This window comes from Vombatus ursinus, unplaced genomic scaffold (assembly GCF_900497805.2).
Source record: "Vombatus ursinus unplaced genomic scaffold, bare-nosed wombat genome assembly UNPS02014821.1, whole genome shotgun sequence".
Classification (NCBI taxonomy): Eukaryota; Metazoa; Chordata; class Mammalia; order Diprotodontia; family Vombatidae; genus Vombatus; species Vombatus ursinus.
The window spans coordinates 19,185,143-19,200,413 of record NW_020954599.1 but is presented as its reverse complement, the minus strand read 5'-3'; the positions used below and the strand labels follow the sequence as shown (position 1 = coordinate 19,200,413).

The 15,271-nt window shown below is 34.5% G+C and overlaps 1 protein-coding gene across 1 annotated transcript in view; it reads right to left on the bottom strand.

The window, feature by feature from the left end:
• Positions 1 to 856: 856 nt before the first annotated feature.
• Positions 857 to 15,271, bottom strand: part of LARP7 (La ribonucleoprotein domain family member 7) — a 34,326-nt gene continuing 19,911 nt past the window's right edge. Inside the window, exons 3-13 of the mRNA XM_027837475.1 lie at positions 14,830 to 14,930; positions 14,636 to 14,719; positions 14,170 to 14,334; positions 13,901 to 14,009; positions 13,434 to 13,820; positions 13,202 to 13,346; positions 11,296 to 11,435; positions 9,942 to 10,060; positions 7,121 to 7,280; positions 6,444 to 6,535; positions 857 to 1,085 (exon numbers count right to left, since the gene is read on the bottom strand). Coding sequence (XP_027693276.1) covers positions 1,005 to 1,085; positions 6,444 to 6,535; positions 7,121 to 7,280; positions 9,942 to 10,060; positions 11,296 to 11,435; positions 13,202 to 13,346; positions 13,434 to 13,820; positions 13,901 to 14,009; positions 14,170 to 14,334; positions 14,636 to 14,719; positions 14,830 to 14,930 — 1,583 coding nt within the window. The 3' untranslated portion in view covers positions 857 to 1,004. The remainder of the gene's footprint in view (positions 1,086 to 6,443; positions 6,536 to 7,120; positions 7,281 to 9,941; positions 10,061 to 11,295; positions 11,436 to 13,201; positions 13,347 to 13,433; positions 13,821 to 13,900; positions 14,010 to 14,169; positions 14,335 to 14,635; positions 14,720 to 14,829; positions 14,931 to 15,271) is intronic.

Here is a 15,271-nt window from a genome sequence, read left to right as displayed (position 1 = left end):
GGCCTAGAATACATCTAGTAGGCAATTTAATATATGTTGAATCCACAGGAGACAGAAACAATGCCTTTTCTCAACCATCTGCTGGGAATTTCAAAGGCTTGTGTATAGCTCTGTCTAGTAACAAGGATTTAGGTTGGACAGCATACTCTAGAAAAATCCAAGCCTTCCCAATGAAACTGACTGAGGAGTTGACTAAGGAATTTTCCCTTATCTTCTTTTATGGTCAGAAATATTAATCTGAGTTAACCAACTATAATCAATCTGATTGTTCAGCATTTTGACTTTTCTTAAAATAATCAATGTATTCAAATAAAATTTCAATTAGAGGATAAGAAGTAGAATGCCAGTTTGACTCCAACTCTTTTCTTTGTTTTCTGTAGTTCAGTTTCTGCCCAGCCCTGCAGGCACAGTCTTAGAACTTAGAATAAATTCCTCCCCAGATATATCAGAGGTTCCCCAAACTCCAGTGCTCCAAGAGGGAGCCATGCAAGGCTCCCCAGCTATGCCAGACTTTAATTCATTCCTGCCTTTAGAGGAATCTTCTCGGTTCATAAGTAACTTTTTTTTGGGGGGGGAAATATACTATGTATTTGGGTTTTGGCTATTTGAGGAGGAGTGACTGTTGTGTCAAAACAAAACAAATTTAAAAATTTAAAACACATTTAGGTTATGTAATCATGAAACTCATTAACTCAATTTTAAACACATTCTTTAAAAATATAATTCTAAAGTCCCCAAAACACATTTTATTGTTAATTTGCCATTTGTTCAGTTGATTTACATAAAGTATTTAATGCTAAACTAAAAAAAAAAAAGCTCTTAAAGGAGAAACCATATCTACAGATTCAAAGTAGTTAAATTTAATTCAAATAAAAGTAGGCTTTTATAACAATATTCTGTAGTACCATGATGAAAAGAAAATAGAAAGAAATGGATTTCTTAAGAATGGTAAAAGTATTCAATGAATTTATAAGTCTTCAAGGTAAAGCAAAATTCAAATCTTTTCAATCATATTCTGAAAACCTAATGTGCTGACTTGCTTGTTGAGTCTTGGCCAGTCTAATTTTTTCAGCTTTGTTGATCAACTAGGAGAGAAAGTAGAAATTAGAGCATGTTCCAAAACAAAAATAATGTTCAAATACACAATACAAATTTAAAGCAGCTGTGATCAGCTGAGTTCGACTCAAGGGAAAAATCATTAATTTCATTTAGTAAATCTTCTTTGAACACTGTTATTTGGCTCTGCTTAGCCAACAAAAAATCCTAAGATGCAGGCTTGTATAATTTGACACCACAGAAGTAACTCATAAATAAGCACTCTAAATATCCAAATGCCAGCAGATCTATATGGAAGGATAGCTAGTTAATCAATGCTTCTAACTAGGTAGTAATTAGTATTACCTTTTAAAATGTAGGAAAATGTACATGGATCAAAACAGAATTCTGCGTGACAAAATAGAATCAGAAACCAATCTACAAATGATCTATTAGAAATACCATAGGATCATTGATCTAGAATTAGAAGGAACCTTAAATTAACCATTAACCATTTAATCCAACCCCCCCCCCCTTTTTTTTACAGGTGAAGAAACTAAGGCCCAGAAAGACTGTGATTTTCCCAAGGTCACACAGCTGAAGGGGACACAGGTAATCTATCCAAAGGAATATTTAATAGAGCTTTGACCAGGATCCTTTGGACATTTTAATTCAGGCCCAAAATCTTACTATTCTACTTTAAGCTACAGTAATTCCTTTTACTATTCTCACCGGCTTTTGATTTCTGTCCATACCTATGTTCTTCGTGTGTATTCTATGCTTGAAATACATGCACCCATCACCTCGATCTGAGACAATCCTTGGATTCCTGTTCAGTTTGGGTGCTGCCCTCTGTAAATCTGCTCCTGTTGCAAGAACCACTTGGCTCTCCAAAGTTAGTGCTTTGTCCCTCTTCCCACTACCTCATCTGTCTGTACTTACAGATGGTTCATCTTGAGTTGCTAGCTTTGGAGGCCATTAAAGCACTTTTTGTAGAGGGGAGAACTGAGGCCCAGGAGATGGGACTGGAACCTGAGCCCTCTAACCCCAGAGCACTGATCCTTTCACCATACCATACAGTTGGTCACTTGTTTACATACTGAACATCTTAGAAGGTAACTTTAGGAGGACAGGGAATGCTTGTGTATGAAGTAAGTTCTTGAATGTATTATGGCTATTGCTGAATACAGAATTAACATGCCAGACAGTTCTTAAATGTTTTACAGCACTCATCTTCTTTTCTGATTTTTCAACTTCTCCACGCACTGTTTTAGTTAACTGAATGCTGCAATAAATCTGGAATGGCTTATAAAGACAATTCTTTGCTTTTAAACTTAAATTTGTGCTTTCCAACTAAGAAGCATATGACTATGCAATTTATAATGTTAAAACTACAGTTTAAAAAAACTGGGGCATCATCATTTTAGCTTGACTGACATATTCCCTTTAATTAAATTTTTTTTTACTCTCAATTTATTTTTTGAAGAAAGAAAAAAGCATTTATTAAGTGCCTACTATGTACCAGGCACTGTGCTGAGCTCTTTACAAATATTATCTCATTTGATCCTCACAACAACCCTGGGAAGTGCCTATTGTTAATTCTGTTTTAAAGTTGAGGAAACTGAGGCAGATAGAGATTAAGTGACTCACCCAGGATCATAAAACTGCTAGTAGGTGAAATTGCATTTGAATTCAGAACTTTCTGATTCCAGGCCTAGGCTCTAACTACTGTATTTCCTAGCTTAAACATCTAAGCTATTTATTTAAAAATTTCAAATTCACCTTTATAACACAATTAAACACTCTCAGAGAATGTTTCAAAAGATGCCACAATTGTGAAGAAAACTGACTATAACATTCATGTTTTATGCATGTAAATTCCCATGTTTTAGTTCATTCATTATAAAAGGGGATTTGATAATCTCCAAGGTCCAGCTCTAAATACTAGAACTTAGATAGTATTATTTTTGGAATTAAAATAATATATTTCTCTTACAAAATTATACTACTCACTACCAATTAATTTTCATAGTCCTTTCATTCTCCAAGGCAGATTCAACAGACATTTATTGTGTACCTACTTTAAGCAGGACCATGTTATAATACATGAGTCCAATATGATAGTTACAATAAAGAAAAAAACAAAATTTAGTTATTTGTTGTACAAAAGCCTCATCACTACTGCTCATTCTTAATGTGGATGTGGGTGGGAGTGAGGCTGGACCTGTGATTTCACTGGTGTACGAAGCTATGATTTTGGAAACTCCTTCAAAATTGATGCAGATCAATAATTCACCTCCAACAGTCTTAGGAGAGCCACCTAGGGAGCAGAGAGGATCAGGTTTCAAAGTAGCAGATATCACTGGCAGGGCTCGAACCCATGCATTCCTTCTTACTTCAGAGGCAGGCAACTGGTTCACTAGGCCATGATGCCTTTCTAATGCTATTTATTAGATCTGCCCCATTAAGTTTGAACATTATCTATGGGATGTTACAGTAACTTGTGTCTGTTTGAGAATGCACCCACCCAGTGATTGCTAAGTGTGTATGTGTCTACATATAGGCATACTGCAAAAGGTCCATGTCAAATCATACTACAAAGCCTCCGCAAACACAGCACACTTTATCATTATGGTTAATAATTTTTTGTTGAAATTGAGTGATTAAAATAATATTTATACTTAAATTTTGTAACCTATAATAGCAAATTTGATTACTGACTTAAGAAAACTAGAGTTAGAAGTTCAGGATTCAAGGTCAAACTTCAATGTCTCAGCCTTAGCCTCTTATAATGGGGATTCTAACCTCACTATTGGGCTATTGTGGAAAATTTCTTCTAAACTTTAATGCACGAAAAAAATACAAGTTATCTTTATTGCTCTCTATAGGGTGTCATAAAAATTAGATAGAAAAAACATGGTCAGATCTAATACTATGATTTTTTTTTTTTACGTACTGAAAAATGATCTTAATTTGAACCATGCTTGATTTTTATTAATGCTATGGTTCTCAGAACCTCTGAGGGTTAGGGGAAGTACCAAGAGCAGAAAAGAGTTAAATACATTTACAGAGGGCAAACTTTTGGCAGTGATTAATTTAATTTTTCTCTGTTTTAAAAAAATGAGAACTGAATGCCAGTATCACCATCAACTGTTTCTCTCATGTTCCAAACTACTAGTCTACTTTGCAGGCAGAGCTATGGGGCTCCAGCGTTATCATCCAGCCAGCATTATCATCCAGTCTATGTTCTCAGATCTTTTTCAGTAATCACAGCATGGGTGCTACATTTCATGACAAATTACACACTGTGACATAATTCAGGTCAGTAAAATAATGAGGAAATACAAAGATACCACTTTTCATAGCATCCTGACTCAATATTCATGGCATTTCTCACTCCATGTACATTTTCTGGCCTTTATTCAAATCTATTTAAGTAACATCTTTCTATCTCCTCCCAGTCGCTCCCCTTTTATGAAAGACAAACTTACTCTTAAGTCATTTTCTGAACATTAAATTTAAATCTCACACTACTACACTTGAATTTACAAAAAGAGAAGAGGATTAAGCAAATACTTCCAGTCAGTGAAATATTCTTGGATCAATGATTTTAACATTGAAATAGTCTCAAATAGGATTTGAAATGAACACCTCTCTGAACTGAATATCTTCAGGAAGAAATAAGTAAGTCCTCACACATTGACTACTGAGGTTTCTATTCAGGAAGACAATTAATTAACCCAAGTTCCTCCACTGTCAGAATCAGACAGAAACCCCAAAGAATCTCTTTACAGCATCTGAAGCATCCTGATTAAAGGTAGCTGTTTTTTTAAGTCAGAAAATCAACATATACTGCACAAATACTATACATACTCGCATGAAACATTAACTAGTATTGTTTCTCATATTCTACTCAAGTTGAGAGCATAAATATGCATTGCCAAATCTCTATTTAATTATGTTAAAGAGCCTTGATCTTTTTAAAATTCCACTACAGCAGGAGAATGGTTGGTCCCTAGTGCTCTATTTACTGGTGTTAAATGAGTGGACAAATTAGTCACTCATCAACACTCTCTCAAAATTTAAGGGCAAATAAATGCAGATTGTCTTTCCTGTTTCTAATCCTTAAGAAATGGATTTCTTTGGCTCCATAATTTCTACGCGACAGGACAATTCTTTCAGAGTGGCCAGAAAAACATTTTTTAGAATTCTACTCTGAGGACCCCTTTCCTTCTCACCCCTCTTAGGTTTCCCTCAAATTTTAATGTAGCTGATACAGGCCTGGAACATGCTATGCTCCCTCTAACTCCACCTCATTGATTACCTAGTTCCCTTAAGATTTATTTCTATGTGAACACATTATTTTCCCCAAAGGACTGGTTTCTTTATTTTTTGGGGAGTGGCCCAGGGGTGGGAGAAGAGTCTTTGTATCCCAATCCCCCAGTACACACTCTTGCACATAGTCCAGGCACTCAAAAAATGCTTGTCTGATTTAAATCATGTATATTACAAGTCTGAGATGAGAAATATTTTTTTCCCAACTAGAAAACACTAGCATCAAAAAAAGTCGGTCCTAATAGTCATCAGGAGGTCAGGAAAACTTAAGCATAACCCAACCGACAATAATGATTTCCTTCTTCTAAATTAACTCCTACCACTCAAAGGTTAAGAAAAAACGCAATAAGTGATTTATTTTTAAGTCATTTAATTTTTTGAAGATCTTGATTGTATCTCTAGGTTTAAAACAATAATCCTCCCCAAAGTGATAAAACTGCCATTACTATGAGGCGTAGTATGCATAAGGTTTCTCAATCTTATCTGTGAAGTCTCATATCTTTATAAAGTGGTCTAAATACATTGTGATTTTACCTTTAAGACATTCTTCAAATAATAGTTTTCCATTAAACTTTAACAAACAAGGAGCCAGCAATCAAGACTGCTTAACTCAGAATACAAAGTACATTAGAAACAAAGAAATACCAAAGGTATTTACCCTGGTAAGGGGCAAAGTAGTTTGAATTCAAATTTTATAACAGAACCCTTGAGAATTTTGTTTTGATGATATATATCATTTATACACAGCTGTTGTTTTGCAAGCTGCCTTCCCCATTAGAATGTGAGCTCCTTGAGGGCAGGGATCGTGGTTTTTTCTCCCTTTCTTTGTATCCCCAATGCTTAGCACAGTGCCAGGAACTAACTGTAGGCCAGGTCCTTAATAAGTGCTTGTTGACTTGATTTGACTTGGCAAATAAAACAGTGCAGTCTAGGGAATTACACGGACTATGGCAAAATATGGTTGTTAAGTTATATAAAACTGAGAAGAAAAAATCTCTCCACCACGGAACACTTTTAAACATCTTACATGTAACATATAAAAGCAAAAGAAAGGTAGATGTAATTCTGTTTACCTTCTCTGTTCCTCTTTTCTTTTCACGGGGTTGATTAAGTTTAGCCTGCCTATCTACTAAAATCTTCTGCCAGTATCTCTGTTCATGGTCACCTGTAAAACAAGAAATATGGACAACTGATTAATTATACATAAAGAGAACAAATTTAGTATTTTAAAAAAAATTTTTAGTATTCGAATTATAGGGTAAAAAAGTCAATCTCTAGCTTCACTTGTAAAAGGAAAGTGAATTGACCCAAAGTACTGTGCAATTTTGTATCCAAAATAACAAACTCCCCAGAATTAGTGAAAGTTGAACAAAAAAAAGTGATTAATGGGAATATAATCACAGTCCAGAGATTTTTATAAATATCCCATCCTCTCCATGCAGCATACTCTAATTCTTTAAAAATGTTAAACATTTTTGTCTGCTGTCTCCTTGTTTGTCTATAGACTGCACTAGGGCCCAAACAACAAAAAAACAAGAGCAAGAGTGGGAAATGTGCAAACAAAAAAAGTGATCATCTGATCTGGTGTAGTCCAATTTTAACTACGAATAGGCCAAGGAGGCCTGTGGGCAGCCTCACAAAGACTGTATGCCATTCAAAAAACTTAAAGACAGCCCTATCCCTTGTCATGTTTGTCCAATTTTAAGAATTGTTGAGCAGGTTAACATTTCCTGCCATTGAAAAATCTTACCAGAGAGGATCTCAAATTTCCAATTATATTTCTTTTTAATTTCCGCATGTGCTTTGATTACTGCTTGAGCATCCTCTGGTGTTTTAAATCTAACATGGCACTCTGTATCGCCTTCCAGCACATCAACATAAACAACTTCAGATATCACTGCCAAGGTTTCCTGCACAGCTCAGGAGAAAGACAGAATGAAAAGTCATTTAGGTAAACACATTTATTACTAGTACCTTATTCTTTACCAAAAATTAAACACAAATAACGAATACTTTTTTTTAAAATTCTGAAATTAGTATGATGATTCTGTATAAAGTGTAAGGTAAGAATCAAATATTCTTATATCAAATATTTCTTCTAGGGCAGGTAAAAATGTTCATAAAAGGAAACTGGAAAAATAAATATTTAATACACTGGTTTCATTTATTTTCTATTATCAACCACATCCCTACAATTTAAGCTTAGATCGTATCTATGCATCACTTCACATTCCTGAAGGGCTAAAGGAATGTGAAGATTGCAAAAGAGAGGTAAAAAGAGTCAGTATACTAATGCTACATAAAAATCTAAGAGCTAACTTTAAAAAGCAGCAAATTAACTTTGAAAGTTAATCCCCTCTCCACTAATAACAACAACAACAAAAAAACTACATTAGGAAGGCAATTTGCTCTTACATATCTTTTCAAAAACACAAGTCACTTTAAGCAAATTTAATATTTTTAAAGGTATTTGGTTAGCATTATAACTACAAAGAAAAAGACTTTTAAAATATAATGTTGTGATGGACACATGCTTCATGGACACATGATCTATAGTCTCACACTAGTTTCTATCAAACCCTAAATAAAGTCTTCTAAACAAATGAGACCAATAGTCTCAGTCACAAACACTGAAAAGTTTACCTGTAAAAACCTGCTGTGAGGGGAAATTAACTAGGATCCTGTATTTCCAATCGATTTTGGTCACAGCAGGTTCCACAAAGACAATCCTCTTATGCAGGAATGTGACACTACTCTTAATTCTCCAAGTCCCATCCATAAAATTAAAAGAAAATAATTGGAGCTACTCAAAAGAAAAAGGAATTTTCCTTTAATTCCCCTCTCTCCTTAATTTTGAGGTAAGTTTTGGCTGTAAGATTAATCTAGGTTACAAAAAATACCCAAAGAAATTTAGTTGATATTAAAACAAGGGGGAAAAACTTTTTTTTTCTGGTTAATAATTTTTAAAATGAAGTACTGGGTCAGAATGTGTAGTTCTTTTTTTTAAAAAAGGATGCATCTTAGAAATTGGAGAATTTATTTTAAAATTATTTCAAAGGTACTAGAGTGACACATTACAGTACTTCATTTTGGATTAAAGAGTAAATAGTAGCCAAACTTGTAGTGATAGGAGGTATTATGCTATTCACTTTTTGTAAATCAGGTGACAGTAAATTAATGCTATTAGGATTTTACAATCTTTTTGATGATGAACATAATGAAACTATTACCAGGATCAAAGTTTCCAATTTCTTTTGCCTAAGGCTTTTTATATAAAAGCCACTGTTCAGTTTTTTCAATTTTTACTTGATACATTTTCTTTGAATTAGTTTCTTATTTGCAATCTTCACTACTAACTCCTGACCTGAAAATTTAAAGTGTCTGGCACTCAGTAGGTACTTAATAAATATTTGTTGAATAGTCCCAGCCTCAGTCTGGTCAAACTGAATCAGAACTTGGTGCTAATGAGGTCAAGGTTGTCCCTTTTGGGTCAATGGGGGGGAAGGGGATAAAGGGAGACAGACGGTAAGGGTTAATCAGTTTAATTCAACATTTATTAGGCACTACATTATTTACAAAGAACTGTACACAGCACCAAAATATTCCTCCCTTGACAAAGTTATACTATAAACAGACATTAATGAAAGGAATTAGGCAAAAGTAGTATAGCAGGGATGGTTTAGTAAAAATTCACTGTTACTAGAAAAAAAAAATCACAGAATCACAGTATTTTGGAGCTGAAAAAGAGCCATATATCAGCTAGCCCTACTGTCTCAACCATCACATCTTAATTTACAATCTAGCTGTCAAAAAAACAGGAATTAATTGATTTTTTTTAAATGTTTTCTTCTCTTCAGCAAACAGCTTTATCTGCTTGAAAATAAACTTGAAAATGAGTGAAAATTAAATGTTTCAAAGTTTAACAAATACTTCAAATTCTTTCTCCTAAATGTCCATTGAAACCGTAAACATAGAAAATTTCACATTACTCGGATTAGTAAAATTCTGATTAAACTTTAAAAAAATTGTATGGAAGTTTTTCTGAAAAGGTATGTTTTCATTGGAAAGAAAGTCTTATGTTAATAAAATCTAAAGCACTTTGTAGTCTTTTAAATTTTAATAAAACAATTTAACTTAACAATTTAAAGTTTTTAGCTAAGCTAATTATTCCACTACAAGGGAGTCATCAATTTTCATTACAATTAAAATGATTAAATGCGTATACACTTAATGCTTTTTTAAATCTTCCCACAATTCTACTTAATTTCAAATAGTAAAAGTATGAAATTGGAAGTTGCCTTTCAAATCAGTCAGTGAACCCCTTAAAGCTTTAACTCAATTAAAAAGTTAAAAAAAAAAAAAGGTTCATTATGCAACAGAAAGGACTTCTTAAAGGCTTTGAGCCAAGTTTACCATTTACTAACAAACGGAAAACTTAAGCACAGTCTCTACCAAAGGAGAAATTCCAATTTGATTAGTCTAAACAGTTTTGCATATTCAAAATATTTTCCCAGGGCAGTACAGTTATTCCAGGAAAAGGTGACAGTTAACCTGAAGGCTGAAAGCCTTACCCGGAGGTGTTTCCTGCTCGGCAAGGGCTCAGTGCTAATGATCTTCACAATCACTCCACTTACAAACTGGGGTCCCATTGTGTTAACCTTCTCAGGGGGCTGACAGTCTTCACCATTTGCTGTTAATTTGAAAAGGAAAAAGACAAAAAAACTTCACAGGTAACAAGTTCAGCAAAGGAAAAACATAATACAAAATTATCACAGCAAATACAAGGATTTCTTTTGTTGGTTGTAATAATTATTAAATTTGCCACTATTTCTTAATTAATTTTGCTCCAGAACTTCATAATTTCTAAAGTCATGATGACCTATTTTTGGGTTAAGCTACAGTGAAAAAAAAAACAACAACCCAGGAAGTGTAAAAACCACAAATGTTAATTTTCAAGATTGGAAAAGAGTGAAAAGCTTTTAAAAGATTTCAGAGAAATTATAAAACCAAGTGGAGAAAAGTCTCTCAGGAATTACACATTCAGATTTTTTAAAATTACCTATAAGAGTTATTTAATGATAATGCTTTAAAAAATCAAGCTAAATATGATGAATATTTTATAGTGGTAGTCATATGCACACACATTACTGCAAGGATAAAAACTCATTTCTTTCAACTGCATGAAGTTATTTGGAACAGAAAATGTTATCTAAAGGGTCCCCAAATGGTAGAATTCACTAGAACTTTGTTACAAATGCTCTTTCTTTACTTAGTGAGGACAAAATTACAACTGAGATTATAGTTTCTCTTTGGAAGGTATTCCAAGAGAGACCCAAGTATTCTCAAATCTTTTGGTATAGTGGCTTGATTGAGTTATAAAAAGAGGATGTTAATGTTTAGGCCTTTTACACACTTAACTGTGTACACCAATGTACAGAGCACCTAGCACATAAATTTCACTGAGTACTGAGTAGATGGGCCCCAAAACATGCTGATTAATATTAGGCGAGTGACAATTTGGTCCAAACAAGAAGTGATATACTGGTCTAGACAAAATTCTCACTATGTATAGTGTACTTGAAATTATAAACTGAAAAACAGAGGGGAGTAAGGAGGCTGGAACTGAAAGACTGTATGTAAAGTATCATTGAAGGGGTAGGTTACACAACCAACAAAAATTTTAGAAAAAAAAAAGCCTGCAAGTACATGAGACTTGGTTTCTAGACAGCATTCCCCCAAAAATGTTCAGATATAATTATTTACTGAGAACCAGATGGAATTTATTAAATGATATCTGAAAATCTATTTCCTTTATAAATTAAATGGGTTAAAGAAAATTATATTAACCATAATGTTTTTATTTATGAGGAGAATCTACAAATAGGATAATAACATTTAAATAAAAAGCTATCACATTGTCTTTACCATGGCCATTTTTCATTCCGGGGTCTGTGTCCATTTGCCCTAAATTCTCAGACTTTATTTGGGATATTGTTTTTTTTAAAGAAGCCATGCTAGCTTTCTGCAGAGCCAAATACTCTTTTTTCAATTCCATCCATTCACTCCTGTAAAGGAAGAAAAATGAATGAAATACTGTTGTCAGCTAATGGCAAAAGAATGCGCACGTGCTTACATGATCTCCAGCAAACAAGGAAGCAACAGTATCCCACTAAAATAACTACAAAAGATGCAGTATTTTTAGTTCTCCAGGGACATGCTTCTCAAATATGGATTTTAGGTATGCTTCTAAAATATGGAGTTTTAGAAATAAGCTTCAAGATTAATGTTAACCAGGGAAATAATTTTTCTAGAAAAAAAAATCAGATTAAAGTTTTCAAAGCTTTGTTTTTAAGTTTCCCTCCCCTACAAATTTAAGTGATAGCATTCCTTAGTATTTACTAGCAGCAAAAGGAATTTATAAAAAGAAAATACACCCAATGGAAGCAATTCATATATTTACATACATTTAACATGTAGATGTTTCTGCAAACAGTTTCAGTTTTGCTAGACAGAAACACAATGACTATTTGGCCACTGTGAGAACACTCATTGTTAACCCTAATCTGTGCCATCAAACAAGCAGATACAAGATTTTTAAAGAGGAGGATATCTTGTGGTAATGGTTTTAGCAATTAACATTGACAACTGTATACTTCAAAAAAAAAAAAAAGCATCCAGATCCACCCAGGATCATACATTCCCAGAGAGCAGATACATTAAAATAACAAAAGACTCATGTAATGATTCTTTGAGATAAAAAGGCAAAAGGAACTCCAGAGTTAAGAAGGGTATAAATAGAGAAGTAGGGGGAGCTATTGACACACACCGAAGAGAAAGCCAAGGGATATAAGCCAAGAAGGTAAAGGAAACGTCCTCCTGTGAAGGTATGGCAGATCCACTAAACCTTCTACCCCGCCAACCTACTATGCCTGCTAAAGATGGACTTCACAGGAATTTATGGGACCCCTTCTACTTTAACATGGAGGTACTTTCTGTGACTAAAAAAGTAAGTGCTTCCATGTTTTGGTAGGAGTGAATCCTGTTGTCATTCACTGAATTCCATGTACTTGCATTTCCTGAACTGTTTTAATGTTGTATATGTAAGTCAACTTTTTGGCAAGGAATCCTCTCTGCTTTAACATGGGGGTACCTGCTACGTAATAAAAAAGTAAGTGCTTCCATGTTTCAGTGGAGGGGATTCCAAATGGGCACATTTTAAGCTAATGCTGATTTCATATTTCTATAACCTGAAGTTAAAAAATTATAAGTTTTTTTACTTTTGCAGGATGAAGTGTTAGAGAAGAATTACTATTGCACTTCCAAAACTATTTTTCAGGACTCCCCACCACTTAAACGTGGATTTACTTGCTTTGTTTCTAAAAAAGTAAGTGCTTCCATGTTTTAGTGATGGTGCGTCTTACTTTTCCTATTAGATAATTTAAACAATGTGTATTTGAAAGATAATTTTTCTGACCTATTTTTGTGCAAATAATTAAGCGCTTCCATGTTTGAGTTGTGGTGAATTCTGATAGCTTATAAAGGAACTGTTAAGGTTTATTTGCCAGTCATATTGTTGGGCTTTTTACCATCCTGGGCTACAAAATTTCTTTGGCTACAGGCCACTACTGTTGCTAACATGCAACTCTGTTATATGTAAACGGGAATTGCACTTTAGCAATGGTGATGGCCTGGAAGACATTAAGTTGTTTTCCCCAAATAAAGACTTTATTTCAGTCCAAATGAGAATGCCATACCTATATACATAGAGATATATGTGTCTAGGTTAATAAAACAAAACTAAAATAAAAGAAGTCGTTACTTAGTAACATACTTGGATAATACTCTCAATGGTATGACCTCCTCTCCCATTTTGTGTCTTTCTTTATGCTTTTTCTTATGCTTTCTTTTTGATTTTAAAAGGGATCCATCTTTCATATCTCCAGCATCTTTCTCCTCTTCAGTAGAAACTTCTAGGTCTAAAAGAGAAGATGTGATGAATTATAATTTTAACTCTTTCACCTTTTATCCTTAACAGCGTGCAAAAATGGCCTATTTTCTTCTACCTTTACAATCCTTTGGCATTTCAACTTTTGGATGCTCATCTTTAGCACTTTCTTCCTTAAGAGCGCTTTTCTTGACTTTTGAACTTGGCATCAATGTATCCACATCTCCAGAACTATTTCTCTTCCTCTTCCCTCCTCTGGTTTCTTCAGGTAAACCCAACACGTCAGATCGTTCCTTTTTTTTCTTCTCCTTACAAGGTGGCCTTTGGACATCCGAACTCCCCACTTCTGAGCCCTCCGATGTCGTCCTGTGTCTTTTAAGCTTGTTTAAATGTTCTAAATGTTCATCATCAGGGGTGTCTGTATTTGTTTCCTTTGTCTCCACTGCTGCCTGAGCACCTTCCTTTTTTATTCGTGATTTCTTTTTCTTTTTTTTCTTCTTTTCCTCTGTATACAAATCGCATCATTAATGTTTTGTCATGTTTCCCACTTTAAATTCTAAACCAAATAGAAAAAATGAGACCTACCAGAAGCTCTACAGATACCAGTATTAAGGGCAGGTATAGGTTTGTTTTTCACTGTCTTTGGAAACATTCCAGGTTTTCTTGGTGCCTCCTCTGGTGGGTTATTTAAAAACTTAAAAAACAGAAGTAGGAAATTAGTACAGTTAATATCTGTAAATTTAGTTTAGTTCAACTGTCTGAAGTCCTGAAATGGACCTGTGCCTCTGCCCCAACCCCTTTCTCCCTCTCCTCAGTGTGGAGTGGGGGTACTTATGGACCACCTAACCACCTACCTCTATGGCTTTGTCAGCTTGTTCTTTTGTTTCAAATTCTACAAATGCAAATCCCTTTGGGTCTCCAGTAGACTTGTAATGAGGGATGCTGATATAAACAACATTCCCACATTTCCCAAATACTCTTTCAATCCAACTGTGATTCACATTCTTGGGAAGCAATTCCTAAAAAAACCACATGTAGGTAAAAAATGCTGTAAAATCAATGTTTCACAAAGTTTGATGTACAAAACTGCATCAATTCTTTACAGAGGGCAGGGGAAGAACAAATCCCTGCACTTCACCCACCCTCAGTGCTAGAGGTGTTTCCAGGGGATAGCTGGGAGGGAGGCAGAAGGAAGAGAACAGACGAACAAGATCTGTACCACAACTAGTAAGTCAAGGGTCTTATGCATTAAATTATGAATACTAAGGACCCAATAAGTGATCCCCTTGTCTTCACATAGCCTCAGAATATAAACGTTACCACATAAACAGTCCGGTCATCCACATCTTTTGGCTTCTCACCCAGTGGCTGGCGCCTCCTCACTCTAGTACCTTCTAAATCCAACTAGGGGAAGGGGGTAGAGAAGAGAAGAGAGGAAAAAAAAGGCTAACTGTTAAAACTACTCAGGTATAGAGGGCTGTGGAAATTTTAGTTACTAGTTAAAATATATTCACCTCTACAACAGATGAACTTTTCAAGGCTCTGGCTATTAGTTTTCCATCAGTTGTCAGTTTCTTCATTTTGTTAAATGACACAAGAAGTGATATATCGACATCTAAGGGGTAAAAATTCATTAAAATGAAGCTACTTGTACCCAAGGGGAGCAAAGAAATATCAATTTTCCAGTTCAATTTCTATAACAATCCAATTTATCTTAAGCATGAGTGCAAACATGACTTGCTTCTTCCAATGGCCACAAATGACTTTGAATACATTGCCTATGCATAAAGCTTAAGCTACTTTCTCCTACATTATTCCTCTGCAAATGAGGGATTCAAGGTCATCAAGCTAACGTACCTACATTTTTCTACCCAAGTCCCCCAGTTAATCAAATTGATATTTAAAAAATATCCAGAGACGGCACTCATGTAAACTGCTTATTTAAAAAACACAGAA